The sequence below is a fragment of the Xenopus tropicalis genome, chromosome 2, assembly GCF_000004195.4.
Source record: "Xenopus tropicalis strain Nigerian chromosome 2, UCB_Xtro_10.0, whole genome shotgun sequence".
NCBI classification, from domain to species: Eukaryota; Metazoa; Chordata; class Amphibia; order Anura; family Pipidae; genus Xenopus; species Xenopus tropicalis.
Window position 1 is genome coordinate 83,354,105 of NC_030678.2, and position 21,497 is coordinate 83,375,601.

General features: G+C 41.3%; 1 protein-coding gene across 2 annotated transcripts; it reads left to right on the top strand.

Moving 5' to 3' along the window:
- Positions 1-9,631: 9,631 nt before the first annotated feature.
- On the top strand, positions 9,632-19,797 carry srsf4 (serine/arginine-rich splicing factor 4). 2 transcript variants are annotated; one of them, XM_004911582.3, is made up of 6 exons: positions 9,632-9,942; positions 12,174-12,301; positions 13,985-14,097; positions 16,189-16,397; positions 17,313-17,354; positions 17,659-19,797. In XM_004911582.3, the coding sequence occupies exons 1-6, from the start codon at positions 9,821-9,823 to the stop codon at positions 19,268-19,270; spliced, it is 2,226 nt and encodes a 741-aa protein (XP_004911639.2). In that variant the 5' UTR covers positions 9,632-9,820; the 3' UTR covers positions 19,271-19,797. The 2 variants fall into 2 exon arrangements, with proteins under 2 accessions (XP_004911639.2, XP_004911640.2); XM_004911583.4 differs by lacking the exons at positions 9,632-9,942; positions 12,174-12,301 and adding an exon at positions 12,435-13,615.
- The last annotated feature ends 1,700 nt before the right edge of the window (positions 19,798-21,497 follow it).

The following is a 21,497-nucleotide window of genomic DNA, read 5'->3' on the forward strand; positions in this document are numbered from 1 at the left end:
CATCAATACATCAATTACAAGTTTTCTATTAATTAACAAACCTGGGCTGTAGAATTGAGGGCTGATTTTTGTTATATTGTTTGAAGAGACAGAACCAGATGTGCACAAACGAATAAACAAATACTGCTTTTAATAGCAGTTACACATACAAATAACTTATAAAGTACAATAATTAAAAATGTGATCTGTGGGGGGCGTGGCCTGGACGTGGTGATGAGCGGACGTGAGTGAAGAGAGCTCCGTGCACAGAGCTATTCTTTTCGCTAGCAGACGGGCAAAACAGCGAGATAAAAAACATGGGCAAATCCAAGAGGGGTCGCAAAAGCCCAGAGACACAGGAAATACCCCAAAAATCGCACTTAACTAAGTATTTCCAACGCCGCTCGGTATCTTGCTCACAGGTGCAGACCGAAGCGCGCGAACAGGCGCCATCTTGGAACTCCCCAACGCGCAGTACCGACACTAGGACTGCATCGGAGGAGGAAAAAGAAAACTCAGACCCGATGGAAGAATGCGAAACCACGGCGAGTATACCGCTTTCAATTAACGCACCTTTTATAACACAACCCGCGGCATCGCCACAATGGGACTCTGGGGAGGAATGGCAACCGGTAACCACCCCACACACCACCCCAATATCAGGGGAATCAGAGACACGAGTCGATACTCAAACTGCGCTTACTGATCATAATGTGCCTAACCCAATGCGTGTAAGCTCACGAGAGGCCTCTCAAACAGCAAGGAAAGAGGGCCCAACTAACTCCCAGCTCGATGGTAATGACAGACCACAATCTGGGCCTACGCACTCGCCCGCTAAACAACACGCGGCCTCAGTACTAGACGCAGAACTAAGAGCGCACATTCTCTCTCTGCCCCCACGCCAAGATATCGAAACGCTGGTCCATAAGACAGAAACGACTTTAAAAACAGAAATCAGCCTACTACACACAAAGCTACTAGAGATAACAGAAAAATATACACAACTGGAAAAAGCGGTAAACAATAACACAGTTAATATCTCTAAGGCGGACAAGACTATTGCGCAATATGAAGCACGCTTTCTACACCTACAAAACCTCCTGGACGATCAGGAAAATCGTTCCAGGAGAAACAATATCAGGATTAAAGGACTCACAGAAACCATAACTCAACAAGAACTCACCAGCACAGTCATCAAGCTATTCAATTTGCTTTTAGGTGAGCACCCTGACAATACAATAAACTTGGACAGAGTCCACAGAGAACTAAGACCCAGAGACTTAACATCTGAAACCCCACGGGACGTGCTATGCAGAGTCCACTTCTACAAAACCAAGGAAGCCATAATGATGAAAGCGAGAGACAGAGGAGAAATCGACTTTGCTAACTCAAAGGTGAAACTATTTCAAGACTTATCCAGACACACCTTACGCCAAAGAAGGGCCTTAAAACCAGTCCTAGATCTACTAAGGGAACGGGCCATCCGATATAAGTGGGGTTTCCCATTCGCTCTGATCGTGATAAAAGAAGGCAAATCTATTACAATAAGGTCACCCCGAGACATCCCAGCCTTCCTGGACAGCCTACAACTACCACAAGTGGAGACCCCGGACTGGGAATCCTGGGACTGGATCACTGGAGCTGGCTACAATCAAAACAACACCACCTCTACTAAACTTCGACCCCAAAGAGAGCGGACCCCACGAAGTGGCCAAAGCACACCAACAAAGAAAAGAATTACCTCGACATGAACTGAACTGAGCCCCTTAAACTCTCTTGGCCAATACAGGCCTGAGACGCTTAACAGCAAAGCCCGGACTAAAACTAATAGCCGCCCACAAAGAAATCATTAATATGGCTCTAGTGCACTTGCTCACTATCCCCAGTGGTTAATATAACCTTGTATACCTCACTACCCCTTTTCTTACTATATTATAGTTCGCACTTGTTACTGACCTCCGTGCCTATACTCCCACATAGGCTACCACAGCTAAGGCAGGAATGCCTAGCCCATACCATAGATGGGTTAATTAAGGTTACGATATGCACTATAATTCACACCGTTAAATGGTCTGAAAATGTATGATGACATTGCTCTTAATGTTACTGTTTTTTCTTTCTCCCCTTCAGTCGCTCAGTCGCTCCCATCCGTGTACGCTACGAAACCGACTTGACCATGTCTGACCTCATAACCTGCTCCTATAATGTCCGAGGCTTTAACTCCCCAATGAAGAGAGCACAAATCCTCACAGGTTTGCATAAACAAAGGGTTATGATTATTTTTCTACAGGAAACTCACTTTAAGACGGGTCACAGACCACAGTTTAAAAATAGATACTACAAAAATTGGTACTTCAGCGACAACCCAGATTCCAAAAGCAAAGGGGTCGCTATTGCCATACACAAGCAATTAAACTACTCTCTCCTAAATACTGTAATAGATCCCAATGGGAGATACATATTTATGAAACTAAATATCTCGGGACACATACTGACACTAGTAAACTGCTATGCTCCAAATCAAAACCAACATAAATTCCTCGAAATGGTAGTGACCCGCCTTGAAGGTTTCCAAGAAGGTGTAACCATATTTGGAGGAGACTTTAATGTATCTCTTGACCCTACATTAGACACCTCCTCGGGTAAATCTAACCTTTCATATAACAAATTAAAACATATCAAAACCCAATTCCATAGCAACCAACTAATGGACAGTTGGAGAACATTTCACCCAGGGGAAAAGGACTATTCCTACTTCTCCCCGGTCCACCAAACATACAGCAGGATTGACTATCTATTTCTATCTCACGTTGCACTTGAATGGGTAACAGAAACCAAAATAGGAATTCAATTTCTCTCAGACCACGCCCCTATTTACCTAAAACTATCCTTACCCATATCTGAACGAAGGGCCTGGACATGGAGACTTAATGAATCTCTCTTAAGAGACAAAGATTGTATATCAGATTTAAAATCTGAATTAAAATTCTTTAAAGAGGTACACGCCCCAGACACAACACATCCCGTTATAAAATGGGAAGCACTAAAAGCAGTACTTAGGGGAGTACTCATAAAACATGGATCCAGACATAAGAGAGCTCAATCCCAACTCATTACAGACCTTACCCAGAAAATTAGCAAACTAGAACAACTACATAAAAACTCTTTAACCGAAAACACCCTGACCGAACTCACAACCACCCGTGAATTGTTGAAGGCAGAATTAAATAAAAAATCAACATATGCTTTACAGAAATGTAAAAGCCTTTATTACGAAAACAGCAATAAACCGGGTAAATTATTGGCACGTGCGGTCAAACAAAAGATAGGAATGTCTTATATCCCCGCTATCAAAACACAAAATGATAAAATTGTCTATAAAACCACAGAAATTGCCAGCACTATGCATAAATATTACTCGGATCTTTATAATATTAAAAAGCCCACAGATATAGCAGAAGGAGCCTTTCTCCAAAAAATAAAAGCATATATTAATAAGACCGCACTACCCTGCCTTAAGCAGGAAGAGAGAGACCTACTTGAAGAACCGATAGGACAGGCAGAACTATTATCCTCCATAAAAGCTTCCCCATCTGGAAAAGCCCCAGGACCAGATGGGTACACGGCTATATTCTACAAAACATTGAGATCCGAACTATCAGACCTGATGCTAGATGCCTTCAACAATTTAGACTCCAACCCATGCACACCTTCAGCAATGTTAGATGCCCATATCTCCTTAATACATAAGCCAGGGAAAGACCCTCTAACCTGTCCCAGCTACAGGCCTATATCACTATTGAACGTTGATATAAAAATATACGCCAAAATTCTAGCAGAACGACTCAAAACATACCTACCACACCTAGTGGATCCAGATCAAGTAGGGTTTGTGCCCCAGAGAGAGGCTAAAGACAACACGCTAAAGACTATTACAATACTAGACCATGCTAAGAGACATAAGATACCCATGCTGGCCCTGTCGACGGACGCCGAAAAGGCCTTCGACAGGGTCAGCTGGGCCTTCCTCCGGGAATCTCTCGCCCAGATAGGGTTAGGACATAAAGCTATACACAGAATAATGGCACTATATAACTACCCCCGGGCCAGAATTAAGATTAACGGAAGCCTCTCAGAACCATTTAAAATTAGCAATGGAACAAGGCAGGGATGCCCCCTATCCCCACTCCTGTACGCTCTGGTCATGGAACACCTAGCTATTGCCATACGACAAAACTGTAATATATCAGGAGTGCAGATACGGGGCAACCACCATAAAACTGCCTTATATGCAGATGATCTACTGGTTTACATCACGCAATCATTAATATCTCTCCCAGCACTCATGCAAGAATTTAGGGAATACGGTGAATATAGTAATTTCAAAATTAATTTTGGGAAATCGGAAGCATTGAATGTATCATTACCCACACTGATACAACAATCATTACAAGACCATTACCCATTCAAGTGGAGCAAAGATTCCATAAAATACTTAGGTATCAACATCCCTGCTGATCAAACTAAGTTATATCAACTTAATCAGCATACACTCCTCACCCAGATAACCCATGATCTTAACTCCTGGCAGCCCTTACAACTCTCCTGGTTCGGCCGTATTGGCCTGATAAAAATGAACATTTTACCAAGGCTCCTTTACCAATTTCAAACAATACCTACAGAACCACCTAAGAGCTTTTTTGATAAACTGAATGCAATATTTTCTATTTTTATATGGGCAGGCTCTAAGCCCAGAATTAATAGGAAAATACTATTTCGCCAGAAGGCAAAAGGCGGGCTAGGCCTACCTAATATTAAAAAATACTGGGAAGCAACGGTCCTCTCAAGAGTAACAGAATGGTTCCAGCACCAAAAGACTAAAAGATGGGTACAGATAGAACAATCTATCTTGGACAGGCCACTACAAGCCCTCTGGTGGCTCCCCCCCTCCCAAAGACCAGATAGTGGGCTCTTACCAATAATCTGTAAAGAAACCATTCTTCAAGCTGACAAACTACTGAAAAGCAGCCCTTCCTTAATCTATCGTACTGGACCACTCTCCCCAATCGTAGGAAATCCCAACTTCCCCCCAGGTATGACCAAGGGAACTTTTCTAGGAAAGAGGTACAATGAGAGTTTTGTATGCTTTCAAGCATTAAAGGATGGCAAACTACTCCCCTTGGTAACTATCTGCCCTGACGAGGCACATACTTTCTTGGCTCAGTTAAAACATGCCCAGCTACAGCACTGGTTGATGGGCCCAGGTAACAAACAAAGTGTAGCCCTCCCCCCCACTCCCTTTGAAGAATTATGCTTACAAATAACCCGGTGCAGCATACAATTTCGATATTATATCAGCTACTTACCGCTAGCAAAACTACCATGTTACCCAAATTCACTAGGAGGTGGGAGGGGGAGCTGCAGACACATCTCACAGGAGACCAATGGGGAAATTGCTTTTATCTTACGCATAAATTCTCTATAGCTTGCAAAGCTCAAGAGACAAATTATAAAATAATCTCAAGGTGGTACAAATGCCCCGAAATTTTACATAAGATTTACCCCACGGTTACGAATCAGTGCTGGAGATGTGGAATAGACATAGGGACCCCTTTGCACATATGGTGGAAATGTTTAGTATTGATCCCATTCTGGGAACAAATATTCAAGGTTATTAACTCCTGCACAGGCCTAGACCTGAAACCCGACCCTTTGATAGGCATCCTCTCAATCCTCCCAGGTTCAGTTACCAAATATAAAAGGTCCCTCTTAGGCTTCTGCTTGGGGGCTGCCAGGACAGTGATACCACGCCACTGGAAATCTACTATCCCCCCAACTATAAATGAATGGGTTAAAGAGATGGGAAATGTAATGCGGATGGAAGAACTACTTAGTAATGTCCAGGGGACACCAGACAAATTTGTCTTGACATGGTCCCCATGGGTTATGTTCCTAGAATCTTATAAAGATAAATGAATGATACCGGACTAGGAGCACTACTAAAAAGCAGATTTATATGAAAAGGTCAAACGTTAACTGCTGGAAACGATATGAGGTTAATAACGGAGCGGCTGAGCGACTGAGCACTTCCAAGTTCTGTTCCCCTTATTATGGATATTCTCTCTCCCCTTTCATTCTCTGGTTTTTGGAAAAAGTTATTTCCCTCCCCCTCCTTACCATTCTTTTTTCCTTCAGTACCATATCAGACAACAACAGGGTAATATTGACAGCAACAGGAGACAACACTGTCACAGCTTAACTAAGTATAATAAATACTAAAAAGCTATTGTAAATAATCTTGTAAAAGCAGAATATTATGAAAACTGGTATAATATCACGCATGATTGCAAATAATTTAAGTATATTTGTCTCATCTCAATATATGAAGTGTCTATTACGCCTATAGTAAAAAGCGGTTTAGTTCTGATATGTACTGTATAAATACAAAACTGAAAATAAAGAATATACAAAAAAAAAAAAAAAATGTGATCTGTAGCCCAGATCTTTTTCCAAGTTCTCCATAGCCAGTGGTCTGATTGCTGATCCAGTAGGAATCCTGCCTGCTCCGTTTGTCTCTCTCTTCTTGTTTTTTTTTCCAATAGTCATTAAAGGCATGACATTCCTTTTTTTCTAGCTGTAAAAAGGAATATTATGTCTCATTACATTGTAATATGGTATTCATAAATAAATGTGCCTTTAAAGCTTGGACCTTGCACTCTAGTGACTCAGTGATTCTCCTTATTCTATATGTATTAAGAAAAGAGCCTTTACATGTTTTGTATAGACATATTAAAGGGTGTGATGGGGAACCAACCAGTGGGGTTTGTGTCTTCCCCCCATGCAAATTCTTTCTAGATAAGTTCCCACTTTTTCCTTTATATCAAACTTATATCAACCTTCTGATGCTCTGCTGACATGAGGACATTGGCAAGGGGGCAGGCACTTCTCTGGAGAAAACCAATATATACCCAGCAGGCTGCACACTCAACGAATGCTCATTGTGCTAGTGATTGTGTTAATGATTATTGAGATACAAGCAAACAAGTGTTTGCCTTGAAAGGCCCCTAAGTACTAAGAGAGAACAAGAAGGAAATAGCAAAATCAGAAAACAGAACAGAAGGTGCAGGAAGGCTGCTATCAATTGTATCCAGAAAACAGGGCATGGGCAGGCACAAAATGAGAACCAAAAAATCAAATAAGAAGCTCAATAGACCCAGGAAATCAGATAAAGTCAGGCTTACAAGCAGACAGTAAACTGAAAGAGAACTCGCCTAAAAAGGGAACATTCCCAAAATAAATTTCTGATAAATTATATCTTGCTGAAATAAGTATACTGACTCTAAAAGTCGATTTATTATTCTGTCCTGTAACTTGAATAAATTTATACGATTGGAGAAGGAAAGGTTAAAACTAAGTAAGCTTTATCAGAAAGGTCTATGTAAATACAGCCATAAACACTCACAGTAATGCTGCACTGAGTCCTCTGTCAAAAGATTTGTTGTCTTTGTTTTTCTGTGCCAGAGACATGCAGCCATCGCCTCTCTCCTCTCTCCTGCCTCAAGAATGCTAAAAACTCCCTCCCCCCCCTTAGGAATGTGTGATCTAAGCCAATCAGCAGGAAGTTTCCTCATAGTCTTACTAACTGAGCATGTACACTGGTCTTGGTCTCGGTGCAGGAGTGAGGCATTATGGGAACTTTCTTTACACAACTCAGCGGTTTTTTTTCCTATGAGGCTTCTGATCATCTGAATGGGAGAAATATGGGGAGACTTAAGGGCACTATTGAGACAACTGAAGGAATGCCTGCAGCTTAAGATTAACTTAATTTTTGTAGCATGGCGATCGGTCATTTAGTCAATCAGCCAGGACAAAAAACTTTGGTTGGTAAATGAAACAATTTGTGCATGTATTGTGTATCGGACAATATCCTTTTGCACGACTGATGTCTGCCAACTATTTCATGTTCAGAACACCTTCGATTGTATTTTAAGGGCTTTATAATACAATTTCAGTCTGAATGTTAGTTTCAGTTCGTTGCATTTAAACGTACAACTAATATTAGAAGATTCATCGGAAGAAGACTAAAACCTGAAGGTGTAAGGCCACCTTTAATTAAAGTAGGTGGCATTGTATAATATATCTTAAGGTAACTTTATCCTTAAATTTCAATGTACCTTAATTGTCTCATCTTGTACAAGTGTTTTCTCTGATGTTTATATACAGTGTCAAAGGTGGTTTATTGTTAAGTCTAAATTAAGGATATTAATATATTTAATTAACAGTGCCCATATGTTGGGTGGTTTAGGCCAAAATTTTGTGCATACTTATTGAGGTCAGGTTGGGCATAGGTCATACTGGGTCAAAGAGTGCACCACACTGCCACAAATATGACCCTCCAGCATTTGGTACCAAATATGGCGACAGATTGTAGCAGCTATGTTGTGCTGTAAGAACGTGGCATTATGGGTTAAAAAAAATACTTTTTTTTGCAGTGTTTTGTTAAATAAACCAGTATTTCTGAAATTACTATTAATGCAAGTGATATGAGAATACTGTCATAAGAACTCACATTTTGCACTACTGATTCGCATACTGGGTATCGTGAATCCATGATGTATTAAGATTTAAAGGGACAGTAACACCAAAAAATGAAAGTGTATAAAAGTAATTACTATATAATGCTGCCCTGTACTGGTACAACTGGTGTGTTTTCCTTAGAAAGACTACTATAGTTTATATAATAAAGCTTCTGTGTAGCCACGGGGGCAGCCATTTACAGGAGAAAAGGCACAGGTTACTTAGCAGATAACAGATAAAACCCCATTATATTCTACAAAGCTTATCTGTTATCTGCTATGTGCCTGTGCCTTTTCTCCTTTTTCCCAGCTTCAATGACTGCCCCCGTGTTGACACAGCAGCTTATTTATATAAACTATAGTAGCGTTTCTGTTGCTAACTTACCAGTTTTACCAGCGCAGGGCAACTGTACATTATATTTTAATTACTTTAAAACACTTTCATTTTTTGGTGTTACTGGTCCCTGAAAATGCTTTTAGTAAAAAACTGGAATCCTGCATTTGGATACCTTCTGGAGCACTAAAACATTATTTTGCCCAGTCCTGCACTTTGAGGATTTGGCAAATGCCCATACCTGGTGCACTCTTACCTTCCAATTTGTGCCTGTATGTCACCCAACCACTTAGATTGTAAGCTCTGTGGGGCAAGGACCTCCTTCCTACTGTGTCTCATACCACATGGCACTTATTCCCTGTGCATTTATATATATTTATTGTATTTATTTATTATAACACTTGTCCTCCCTGTGTGTAATTTTGTATTATGTAAGATTGTACAGCGCTGCTTTATAAATAAAGTTATACATACATACATTTGATAGATTCATTATACAAATACAATCACACGATTAAACTAAGCGCCCAAGTTCCAATTGTGTTACTTGTGCAACAAACTACATCAGATGCTGTAGTAAAAAACATTTTTACTACCGAGTGACTCTTTCGCATTGCTTACTGTTACACAGATTGGATTTGATTATTCCAATAACTTTATTGCTATCGGATATCACAATTCTAACAGTCCATTACAACACTACGCCATCAGAGAACATAGCAGAGCCAATCAGGATTTACGCCTCACGTTGAGGCTGACGCGTAGCGAGCGTGTCATTTTCTCTCCTCTTCCGGTCTGAAGCCCGCGCACAGGCAGTGTATCCGGCAGAACCTTCGTGAGAAGTGCCTGGGGTCTTCCCCGACACCTTGTAGAACGGCGGGAGGTCTTGCAAGCAACCGAAATATCCGAGCGCTTTACGACCACCGTGGCCATGTCGCGATCAATGATGCCCAGGGTTTATATCGGGCGCCTCAGTCACAGAGCCCGGGAACGAGACGTGGAGAGGTTCTTTAAGGGCTTCGGCAAGATTGTTGAAGTGGATTTAAAAAATGGGTGAGATTGGATGGTGGAATTTGAACAGTGAGGATCAATGTTTATAATACTGGGGAAATTGTATCTACACATAAAGCCATAGCAACCCTGGGATTTTTTTTCGTGCAGCCATGCGCGGTTATAGCAAAAGTGTGGTTACTATTAGTTACTGCCGCGGAATATCAAGGTCAGCAGATGGGTATATATCTGAATGATCTGATAGTTAGGCTCTCCCTATCCACAGATGCACTTTCAGCGCCAGAGCAATAAACGCAAATAGCAACTGTAGAATGTATTCGTACATCTGTAGCTGCACTTGTGATTACCTTCTATATCCATATTCACACTTTACATCATATTGCTGAACACTGATTTAGAAACAGCTGGCAGTTACAGCATGCATGTTATTGTGCATCTTACGTTAGGATCTCTAAACACTTTCCAGTATAATATCAGTTCCCACTGGTTAAGTATTAATAGTGTCCAAAGATGCAATTAGTGGTCAGAGAATGCAGCATCTTCCAGAACACTGAAATCAATGTGATATTACAGTGCATGGCAATAAAGCGATCTCTCTACTTACTGTGTACCAGCTCGAATTCAGATCTTAAAAATAATACATTTATGATGTCTGTTAAAGGAGAAGGAAAGGCAAAGTCACTTGGGGTTGCCAAAATGTTAGGCACCCCCAAGTGACTTTAATCGCTTACCTTTTACCTCGGGCTGGTGTCCCTGTTAGGAGAGAACAGCACCAGTCAGGGGTAGCAGCGATCGCTTCCTCCTTCCTGAACAATCGCATGCGCAGTAGAGTGAAAAGCCTATCTTTGGACAGAGAAGTCGGCTTTTCACTCTACTGCGCATGCGTTTGTTCGGGACAGTTGGCTGCAGCGCTGGGAGGAAGCGCTCGCTACAGTTACCCCGGGCTGGTGCTGTTTTCTCCTAACAGGGGCACCAGCCCGGGGTACAAGGTAAGCGATTTAAGTCACTTGGGGGTTAACATTTTGGCACCCCCAAGTGACTTAGCCTTTCCTTGTCCTTTAAGCTGGACATCATCATACAGAGAAGCTGTTGGAAGCATCTATGTAGCATAAGCAAATCAACTATTTAGTTTTTAATAAGGACGATTTGCTTTCAGAAATAAAGTTTGAAGTTAAGTGACAAATGTAAATGAAATTAAGATGGGGATAACCGCTACATGAAGCACAGTTCTCAAGCAAGCAGGCTAGAGTAATGAATAATTGTTAACTTGTATTGGCTTAAAGGAAAAGTAACACTAAAAATTTTTAACTAAAAAATCTATTCTACTCTGCCCCAATAATTGCCCTATCCTACAAATCATTTATTATTTTGAATGCTGTAGTACAAAATACCTGTTAAAAGTTGGCTTCCGGTCATTTGAAGAAAGGCGATACGGCGATGCAGGTGAAGTATCAGGGGAAGCGTCCACTATGTGGCGATCGATTGATAGTCTAGCCTGACTACAGAAGGAAGGCTGGGCTCGATCAATCGATCGCCGCTTAGTGGACGCTTCCCCTGATACTTCACCTGCATCGCCGTATCGCCTTTCTTCAAATGACCGGAAGCCAACTTTTAACAGGTATTTTGTACTACAGCATTCAAAATAATAAATGGTTTGTAGGATAGGGCAATTATTTGGGGCAGGGTAGAATAGAATTTTTTAGTTGAAAATTTTTAGTGTTACTTTTCCTTTAAATTCAGGACAGTGTGTCATTACTGAAAATTTCAATAAACATTATATGCCTTAACTGCTATCTTTGGCAAACTCCAAAGCTTTTTTATAAAACTGCTATCCTAAAATTACTTACTCAGCTGTAGTTAGGGCTGCCACTTTGGAAACAAATACAGGCCTTAATATATATTTAGCATTCTTTCATATTAAAAGCTTTAGCATCATATTTACCATCCAGGTGCCAACCCTAGCATTTGTACTCCAAGCATTTTGTGCGCTATCTGTTAAACACAGATATAACTCATTTGAGACAGTAAGAATTGTGGCTGCTGGCAAGTACATAGTGAATAATGAGGGCAGATGCTGTATATCTTCCATCAGTGCTTTTTTGTCAAAGGGGGTTCCCCACTCCTGAAACAATGTAGCAGCACCAGCTAAACTTCTGGAGTAGAACTAACTTTTGCTAGATTGTTACAAGAATTGTGGCCAGAAATTATCAATTCCTTTAAAAGGGCCTGTATTTATAATGTAAAGAGATCTGAATTACTTTTTCCATTGATAGGTATGGTTTTGTTGAGTTTGAAGACAGTCGTGATGCAGAGGACGCAGTGTATGAAATGAATGGAAGGGAACTATGTGGTGAGAGAGTCATTGTGGAGCACGCACGTGCCCCAAGGAGGGACATCCGAAGTGAGTATATAGTAGGCAGATCTATGTGTATGCACATTTAAGGTTTATCACAATCCAGTTTTGCCAGATTTAGAAAACATTTTAGCTCATAATTACAGGTCAGTACTGGGTTGATTAGGACTGAAATCTGATTTTTAAACAGGTAGGTTTAATGTTGAAGATATAATTAAACATAGAACTTATACAAATGCACTATTTTCTTTTCTTTCTCAAACATGGGCTTGCTCTGGTTTGTCAAATTCTCTGATTCCCTCCTTGTTTCTAGAGTGTTAGTGTCTAACAAAGTGCTAGGCCTTATTGTCTTTAACTCTGATTCTTAATGTGCATTTCTTTATGTAGACAGAAATGCCTTCAGCATGTAAATTCGTAGCCCTGCCCACAGGTATTGCCACCTATTTAAGCTTACCCAGCACAAACCCTCTCAAGATAAGTGAAAAGGCATTTAAGCTAATCTCGCAGTTTGGGAAAGCTAGGTAGAACTAAAGGCAAGGGCACGCTTAGGCTATTGATCACTTTCCTCTGCAGGTGTTTTTTTTTTTATAGACTTGCATCAGCCTGCGTGGAGCAACACAGAGTGGATTAAGGCGTGAAATGCATACATTCAGGTTTTCATGACGCTATGCACTCTATGTAACTCCAAACAAGTGGATGCCAGGCCTGTCAATGGAGCTGTGTAAATGTGTGCATGAAAGTGGATTCGCTTTCCTCTATGTTGGAGGACAGCGTTGAACCACTTAGTGTGCCCTTGCCCTAAAGGTAACATTTTACAGTCAAATTCGAATAGGAAATGCTGCTTGCGTTCTGGTATCGGTATCCCTTTTAAAAATCACTTTTTAGTTAGAAGACAAACCTCTGTTTTGGTTTCTTTAGCATAGCCATAGTTTTTAATCTAGCTGACACTTAATACAATTAACTCCTAAAGAGTACATAGAAAGCAAAGCTTGTATAATGGTTCTAATAAAGTTTAAAGTAGTGTTCTTGGATATTTAAAATTATTGCTTAAGAAGGGGAGGAAAGATGACACGAAAGGGAAAAAATTGGTGATCTGTAACTGAACAGCCAATGGTGCCTTAGCCAGAGGCTGACAGGAGACTGGCGCAGCTAGCGTTCCTCCTTTGCAAATTCCACGCAGCCTCTTCCTTCCCCCCCCTCCTCTTTGTTCTTCTCGTGAGATTCGAGGAGGTGCCGCTGGGGGGGCGCGTGCGTGGGGGAGCGCGTTGGGTTTGGCAGTCGGTTGCAGGGGTTCCTCACGGCCGTACGATCTGGGGCATGCGAATGGAGCGCGGGTGGCTGAAGGGAGTCCCCTGCTCCAAGGTAAGTGAATGGGATAGGGGGTATGTTGCATGTGGGACGCCTGAAGGGTTGTTGTATAGGGGTGGGTGTTAACCGAGGTATCATGAAGTAAGAAAAAGATAGGGAACTGATTGTGATGTGTTGCGTGCTAGAGATGCAGTTCTTTAGAGGGTATATTTTAGAAACACTTAGAACATTTTAATGGGTGGGTTGAATAGTCGGCTGCTCTACCACACAATGGTGTGATAGTTGATCATAGTGTCCTAAGAACAGACACTGTACATGTAAAATGTGCAGGAGTAGCCTGCGTGGTACATTTTCTTTTGCCAATCCTTTCCTACTTGAGAGCCTCTTTTCTCTGAAACTCTCTCCTTTTTTTGTGTGTCCCAGGCGGGTATGGTTACCGCAAAGGTGGCAGTGACAAGTATGGCCCTCCAGTCCGTACAATGTACCGACTGAGAGTGGAGAACCTATCTTCAAGATGCAGTTGGCAAGATCTAAAGGTAGGCAGCATAAAACACGTTTATCACTACAGTATACTATTTCTCTCACATTAAGGGGGTGCACAGGAACAGTGGGTAAAGGGCAGACTTTGCAATATATCATTAAAGTATAGTATTTTGCCATCTTTTGTGGCAGATTTTACCATTATCAATGTTCCCTTTGAATATCAAAAGAATTAGATGATACTAAAATAATAGCAGAAAAATACCACTTGCAGTGGCAAATACTTTATAAATATATGGAATACATGCTGCAATTCTTTATAGTAATATGCTTAGTACCTTGCTGCCATTAATTCTTAGTTTTATATCAGCTTGTAACTTACAGGCATTCAGGTTTAAAACAAAAACAGGAATCACTAAGGCTACTGGGTGTTTACTAAACTTGCAACCATGTCAGGGGCAGGTTTGCTGACCTAGACACGGGGGGTAAAGAAGGCACAGCAGCTCTGAATGTTACACAACCTAATACTTAGAAACCAATAGATTTAATTTTAGTATTCACTGCTAACTTTATGTTGTAAGAGAAAAAAAAAAAACGAACCTGGACCAGGCAGTAGCTCCATGGTTCCTTAAGCACCCTGGGTCAATAGGGGCAGCACACTTGCGCCAAAAGAATAGGATGCACAAGCCACTTGCAAATGATGCTGTGCAGATTTTGAAAATATTCTGCACATGTGCATCCAATTACATCAAGAGAATGGCCCATTTGTGGGAAAAATGTTGCACTGTGGAGAAAAAAAATATACCAATGGTGCTTGAAATTGCAATTTGCTCACTGCACTTGCATAAGTAAATGAGGCCTTTGTCTAACCAAGCAACTACTGGAAAAGCCAGGTAATATTGCAGCGAGGTGCTGTTATAAAAAGTTCATTGAGAGATTAAATTCACTGGGTGGTGCCTAACATATTCCCTCTCCATGATTTTGTGTTTCCTTGCTTTTTAAAGTAACAGAAGATGACTCGTGTATTGGTGTGTATGCTGCACTTCTGCCTGCATATAGTCATTTTAGCTGCATTTTGGTATATGATATGTTTCATGTTTTGTGACACGTAAAGGGACCTTATACATGCTAAATAGGGATAATAAAAATCAACTTTAAGATGTCCGTACACGTAAAATATTCTTTACTTAACCAATTTCAGTGTGATCCAACAATACCGTCAAATTATAGTTAGGTTGATGTGCACCCCCAGCAGCTCCCTAAACTATTGGGCTAATGTCTGACAGAGCGAGTTAGTTGAAAATCAATTTTGAACAGCACTGCACTAATATATTTAAAATGCCTTTATTGCAGACTTTAGGGCATTACAGCAACATTTCAAGTCCTATTAGGCCCTTAATCAAGATCAACTGACACACTTAAGCACATCAATTTATATCCTCCTACACCACCTAGTGGTAGCACACAGAATAAGAACAGCAACAGTATTAACAAAAGAAGCGGTCCTCAAATTTTTTAAACAGGGGGACAGTTTACGGTCCCTCAAGACTGTTGGGGGGCCGGACTATAGTTAGTCCTCAAACTACGGGCCCCTGCTGGATGCGTCAGTAGTGTCGGACGGTGGGATTTGGTGATGTGATGCGCTGAGGCTGACAGGTAATAGCCAGGGGTGAGGACGCAGCGGGGGCCGGGTAAATGACCTTGGGGGGCTGAAGTTTGAGGACCCCTGAACAACAGTCTGTCCATCAATATAGTATTAGAAAGATTTATAAAATGTTAGCAAAAAGTTATAACCCTGAAATAAAGTAAAAAGTAAGGTCATAAGAGTAAGCGAAACAGTAACAGAAACATCTGAAAGCAGTTCTAATGTGTAGTGCTGACTCCTGCTGAAAGCTCAGACTCAGGCACAATGTACTGAAATGGCTGCCTGCACACCAGTATTTTAAATGGTAGAATCAATTATTTCCTATGTAAACAGTGTATTTAGAAATAAAAAGTACACCATAAATCATGACAGAATCCCTTTAAACTATTTGGGTCATGTTATTCATGTTGGTTCTTGTTCACTACTTATCAGCATATTCACTTATTTTCCTTCAAAATATGTATGTTTTGTTGTTTAAATGCCTAGCATGTCTTTCCCACAGGATTTTATGCGGCAGGCTGGAGAGGTTACCTATGCAGATGCCCACCAGCGTCGACAAAATGAAGGCGTTATAGAATTCCGTTCCTACTCTGACATGAGGCGAGCGTTAGAAAAGCTGGATGGGAGTGAAATCAATGGGCGCAAGATACAGTTAGTGGAAGACAGGGCTGGCTCCAGGAACAAAGGCTCCTCATCTCGCAGTCGCTCCAGGTCGGTAATATTTTACATTTTTCATAATAGAGGATCTGTCTTATTTGGAACTTCTACTCAGTGCTAAAATGTTCAGTGCCAGCACATAATGTCATTAGAACAACACTGCAAATGTCTGACAGTATTTACTTAGCATGGCAGTGAAAAGAATTATGAATTTTCTTCCTACCTGTAGCAATGGCTGATCTCGGGTAACATTAACCCAGAATTTTACTGACACCTAGTCCACCTAATAGCTTTTCTAGCTTTAGAATATAATTTAATGATATAATGTGCACATATAATTGTAATTGAATAAACTTAATATATATACCCTGTGTCCTTTAAGGGCCTCCTATAATGCTGCAGAAATATTTAAATTGTGTCTTTGTAAATTATTCTGAAAAATTTTAAATAGGGTGATTTCAGCAGTGTTTCTCACCTTTTCCTAGAAACTTTCAGCTTGGAGTATTTTCTGTTGCCCCTATTGCTTGCTTTTCTTCTAAACTCATTAAATACCTGTGGGAAGTACTATACGTCACTACTGACTAATAAAGAGGAAGTCTGACTAAGACTTCCTTAATGGCAGTTTTAAATGCTTAATGCTTTCAAACTGTTGAGATGAGGGACACTATATATATAAGCCTTTTTTCGTTTTAGGAGGCGGGTGGCAGGGTTACATATTGCTGGGTAAAATTGCACTAATTTTTTTTATCCAGGCACTTTTCTATTCTGACTTCAATCATTATCTCCATCCATTGCCAATGAATTATGATACTTGTATTAAAAAAGGGTGTTCAAAAAAAATTTGGGGTATTTGGAGTCAGAGTACTGTGCATCCCCTTGAATTGCTTTCAATTCCACCACTCTGCCAGTAAATATTCGTTTTTCCTTGTAGCAAACTAAGGTTTTTACTAACTTCTACTTTTTATTTAGATCCCGCTCAAGGAGGAGTAGAAGCAGCCACTCCAGATCCAGGTCAGAAGGTTTTGAAAATGATGTACAGCCTCTTTAAAAATATACTTTCTAATCTGATCCCCATTCAGTTGCCAACAACTTTAAATTGTCAATTACAGTATCATCTGTTTGGTGTATATTAGTTTTTTATTGGCAGAGCAGTACCACTGGCTATGCAGGCAAAACAAATTAAGTGTAGTCAGTTAAATTTATCCTGGATATATTAAACCCCTCCAATAAACAGCCAAAGTTCTTAACTTATGTAAAGTCCTTAGAGCTTTTTTCCGTTTTGTTTTACATCTTTTAAAATGTCTTTATTTGGCAGATCCCGCTCTCGATCCCATAGTAGAAGCCGACAACGGGAGAGGAGCAGAAGTCGCAGCAAAGAAAGGAGAAGCAGTAGGAGCCACAGCAGAAAAAGGAGAGAGAGTAGGAGCATCAGTAAGCGAAGGAGACAGAGTAGGAGCGTCAGTAAGGGGAGGAGAGCGAGTCGGAGCGTCAGTAAGGGGAGGAGAGCGAGTCGGAGCGTCAGTAAGGGGAGGAGAGCGAGTCGGAGCGTCAGTAAGGGGAGGAGAGCGAGTCGGAGCGTCAGCAAGGGGAGGCGAGCGAGTCGGAGCGTCAGCAAGGGGAGGCGAGCGAGTCGGAGCGCCAGCAAGGGGAGGCGAGCGAGTCGGAGCGCCAGCAAGGGGAGGCGAGCGAGTCGGAGCGCCAGCAAGGGGAGGCGAGCGAGTCGGAGCGCCAGCAAGGGGAGGCGAGCGAGTCGGAGCGCCAGCAAGGGGAGGCGAGCGAGTCGGAGCGCCAGCAAGGGGAGGCGAGCGAGTCGGAGCGCCAGCAAGGGGAGGCGAGCGAGTCGGAGCGCCAGCAAGGGGAGGCGAGCGAGTCGGAGCGCCAGCAAGGAGAGGCGAGCGAGTCGGAGCGCCAGCAAGGGGAGGCGAACGAGTCGGAGCGCCAGCAAGGGCAGGCAAGAGAGTAGAAGCGTCAGCAAGGGCAGGCGGGAGAGTAGAAGCGTCAGCAAGGGGAGGCGAGAGAGTAGAAGCGTCAGCAAGGGGAGACGAGAGAGTAGAAGCGTCAGTAAGGGGAGGAGAGAAACAAGAAGTGTTAGCAAAGAGAGGAGGGGTAGCAGCGATCACAGCAAGGGAAGAGCAAGTAGAAGCCAGAGCAAAGATAGAGCAAATGGAAGGGATAAGAGTGCAGATAGTGAAAGGAGTAAGAGCCGCAGTAGAAGCAGAGGAAGGAGGGAAACAGACAGCCAGAGCAAGGAAAGGAAAGAAAGGGTAAGCAGGAGCACTGAGCGAAGCAGAAGTCGTAGTAAAGAGAGGAGGCTAAGCAGAAGCAATAGCAGGGATAAAAAGGGAAGAAATGAAAGCACGGAGAGACAAGAGCTGAATAGCAGAAAGCGAGATAGGAGCCATAGCAGAGAGAGAAGAAACAGGAGCAAGGATAGGGACCACATCAGAAGCAAAGATAAGCACTCTAGAAATCGCAGTAGGGACCGGAAAAGGAGCCGCAGTAGGGATAGATCTAGAGAGAGGCAGTCAAAACGCAGCAGGGATAGAAGCCGTAGTAAGGAGAGAAGCCGTAGGAGTGAACGAAGTAGACGATCCAGCCGTAGCAAAGAGAGAAGCAGAAAGCGAAGTCGGGAACGAAGGAGTAGCAGTGCTGAGCGCTCAAAAAAAGTTAAGCGAGAAGACACAGTGGCTTTCACTACAGAATCTGACCAGGAGGCAGAAAATGAGGAAGGAAGCAAGGCTGAAGTTGTACAACATGCTGAAACAATTGGGGTCACTCAAAATGAGGAGGAGACTCCCAAACCTATTTCCAGATCAGCATCTCCTATGGAGGCTAGTGTTGAAGCTGAAGCCAATGCAATCACTGAGGCATGTGATGAAGTTAGTGCAGAGACCTGTACTGAGGAAAGCGCAGAGGCTGGTGTGTGACAAGCATTTCCTGCTTACAAATAAAGCTACTTTTAGCTTTTTCCATGCAGAATATTTTATTTTTATTTTCAAATTTATTTTTTTTTTTCTAACTAGGTCTGTCTGTCTGGACATTTAGAGCAAAAGAAATCTCTTCATGCATATTTGCTACAAATTTTGCATGGGCTTAATTCATGTGATTTATAGCTAAACCCAAGCTGGTTTTCCCTCTACAGCACTTGCAAGTTGAATTTGGTGACATACTAGGGTGCGACAATCTTTTTAAGTGTACAATATATAGTAACCTTGTATGACTCAGTTTGCATTCTGCTGTTATTGGGCCCTGTCTGGCCTCTCATTCAGTCGGTTCTTAAGGAGTTTTAGAAATGCCTGGAAAAATATCCTGAAAAGCGGGGGTCTTGGGAAGGTTTTTCTTTTTTTATATTCCTTTTTTTTTCTTTTTAATTTTGGTACTCTCGCAATTGTATTGACTTCAGAAAAATGAATCTTGTTCCTAAATTTAAATAAAGACATTGCTTTGGAAATTACTAGTGCAAATCTTTCATTCGTTCTTATCTTTTTAAAAATCTTTGAGAGAAAAAAGTTATGTACATTTCTAAGATCTGAAACTCTGCTGTATTTAAGGTTTAAGGTATTTTAAGGTTCTATGCCCAATAAAAAATTATACATGCTAACAACTTATTCTGCAAAAAGAAGCAAATAATTAAGCATGTATGTTCTACTGGTGCTTGCATGAGTTTGCTTCCACAATCCAAGAACATACAGGCAGTTTCTGAAAGAATTGCCCATAGTGTGTGTGAATGGCATAGGGACCCTAGATTGTGAGCTCCACAGATGTAAATGGTGTATAGGCTATGCAAAATTGCTGCAGAGTATGTCAGTGCCATATAAATACAGTATGGCAATATAATCTGGCATTACTTCCTCATCATAGTTTTACTGCAATGCTACCCCCCCCCCCCCCCTAAATTACAACCTGTTACTACAGACACTTGGTATAAATGCTACATTACCTTCATCTTATTGTGAAATAAGTTTATGGTAAGTGTTTCTTAAAGAATGGGGGATGACTTGCATACACTGGTTTCAAAACATGGTAGTTGATTAGGGATTCTTGATTTAATTGTTGACTACATATATAAATATTTTATTAACTCCACCTTTATTAGGTAGCTGTACAAATTGAATGTTTAACCAACTGTATGTAAACTCCCAAACTCATTGTCAGACAACGAATGCTAAAAGAAATAAGACAGCTGATATATCTAGTATAAATAAATTTGAAGCAACTGGACTTGTTTAGTAAGTCCAGTTGCTTCAAATTTATTTATACTAGATATACCATGACCTGGATGAATGAAAATCTTCATAGACAAGACAGCTGATACAGAACTATTTAATAGGCAGAGTCGATTCGGGGACCGCATCAACAAGCCAATGTGGTCCCCGATCAGACTAAATTTTTTAACCTGCCCCATAGATGGTTCAGTAGATATCTGGCCGATTCCAGGCCAGATATCTGTTGGGCAGGCCGTCGTTAGTGCCCCTATATGGGCCGATAAGCTGCCAAATCAGTCTAAGGGACCGATATCGACAGCTAAAGTTAGTAAGCCCAGTAGGATGTGCAACCCTTATGGATTCATGCAGCTTAGTTAAAGTACAAGGTACTGTCTTATTACAGAGAAAAAGGAAATCATTTTTTAAAAAAAATAATTATTTGCTTAATATATACTATGGGAGATGGCCTTTCACTTTCTAGATAATGGGTTTATGAATAAGGGATTCCATACCTGTACTGAAACAGCAAGTGAAATCAGACCAGTTTTATAGTTTCTACAATTGTTTTGATATATAGAATATTGTTTTGATATATAGAAAATAAGCTTCAGTTTGTGCTTTCAGGCCTAATAAGGTGAACAAGATAAATTGCTTGGGCTTCTTTTTCCTCATGCTGTGATTCTCCATTCTACAAATCTTAAAGAGGTTGTTTGCCTTTAAATTATCTTTTAGTATGACGTACACTAGGGGTGCCCAGACTTTGTCACTCTGTGATCTATTCTTGTCACCTGGCCTCCGTCATCAGATCTACCACAAAGAAAAAGTATCAATCGATGTTTAACAAATACACATAGCAATATATAAATGCAGTGCCAAATTCACATTTAATGCCCACATAATATAATTTAAGTGCCAACTTCAAGTTTAATGTGAGGATTGTTGTAGTTTT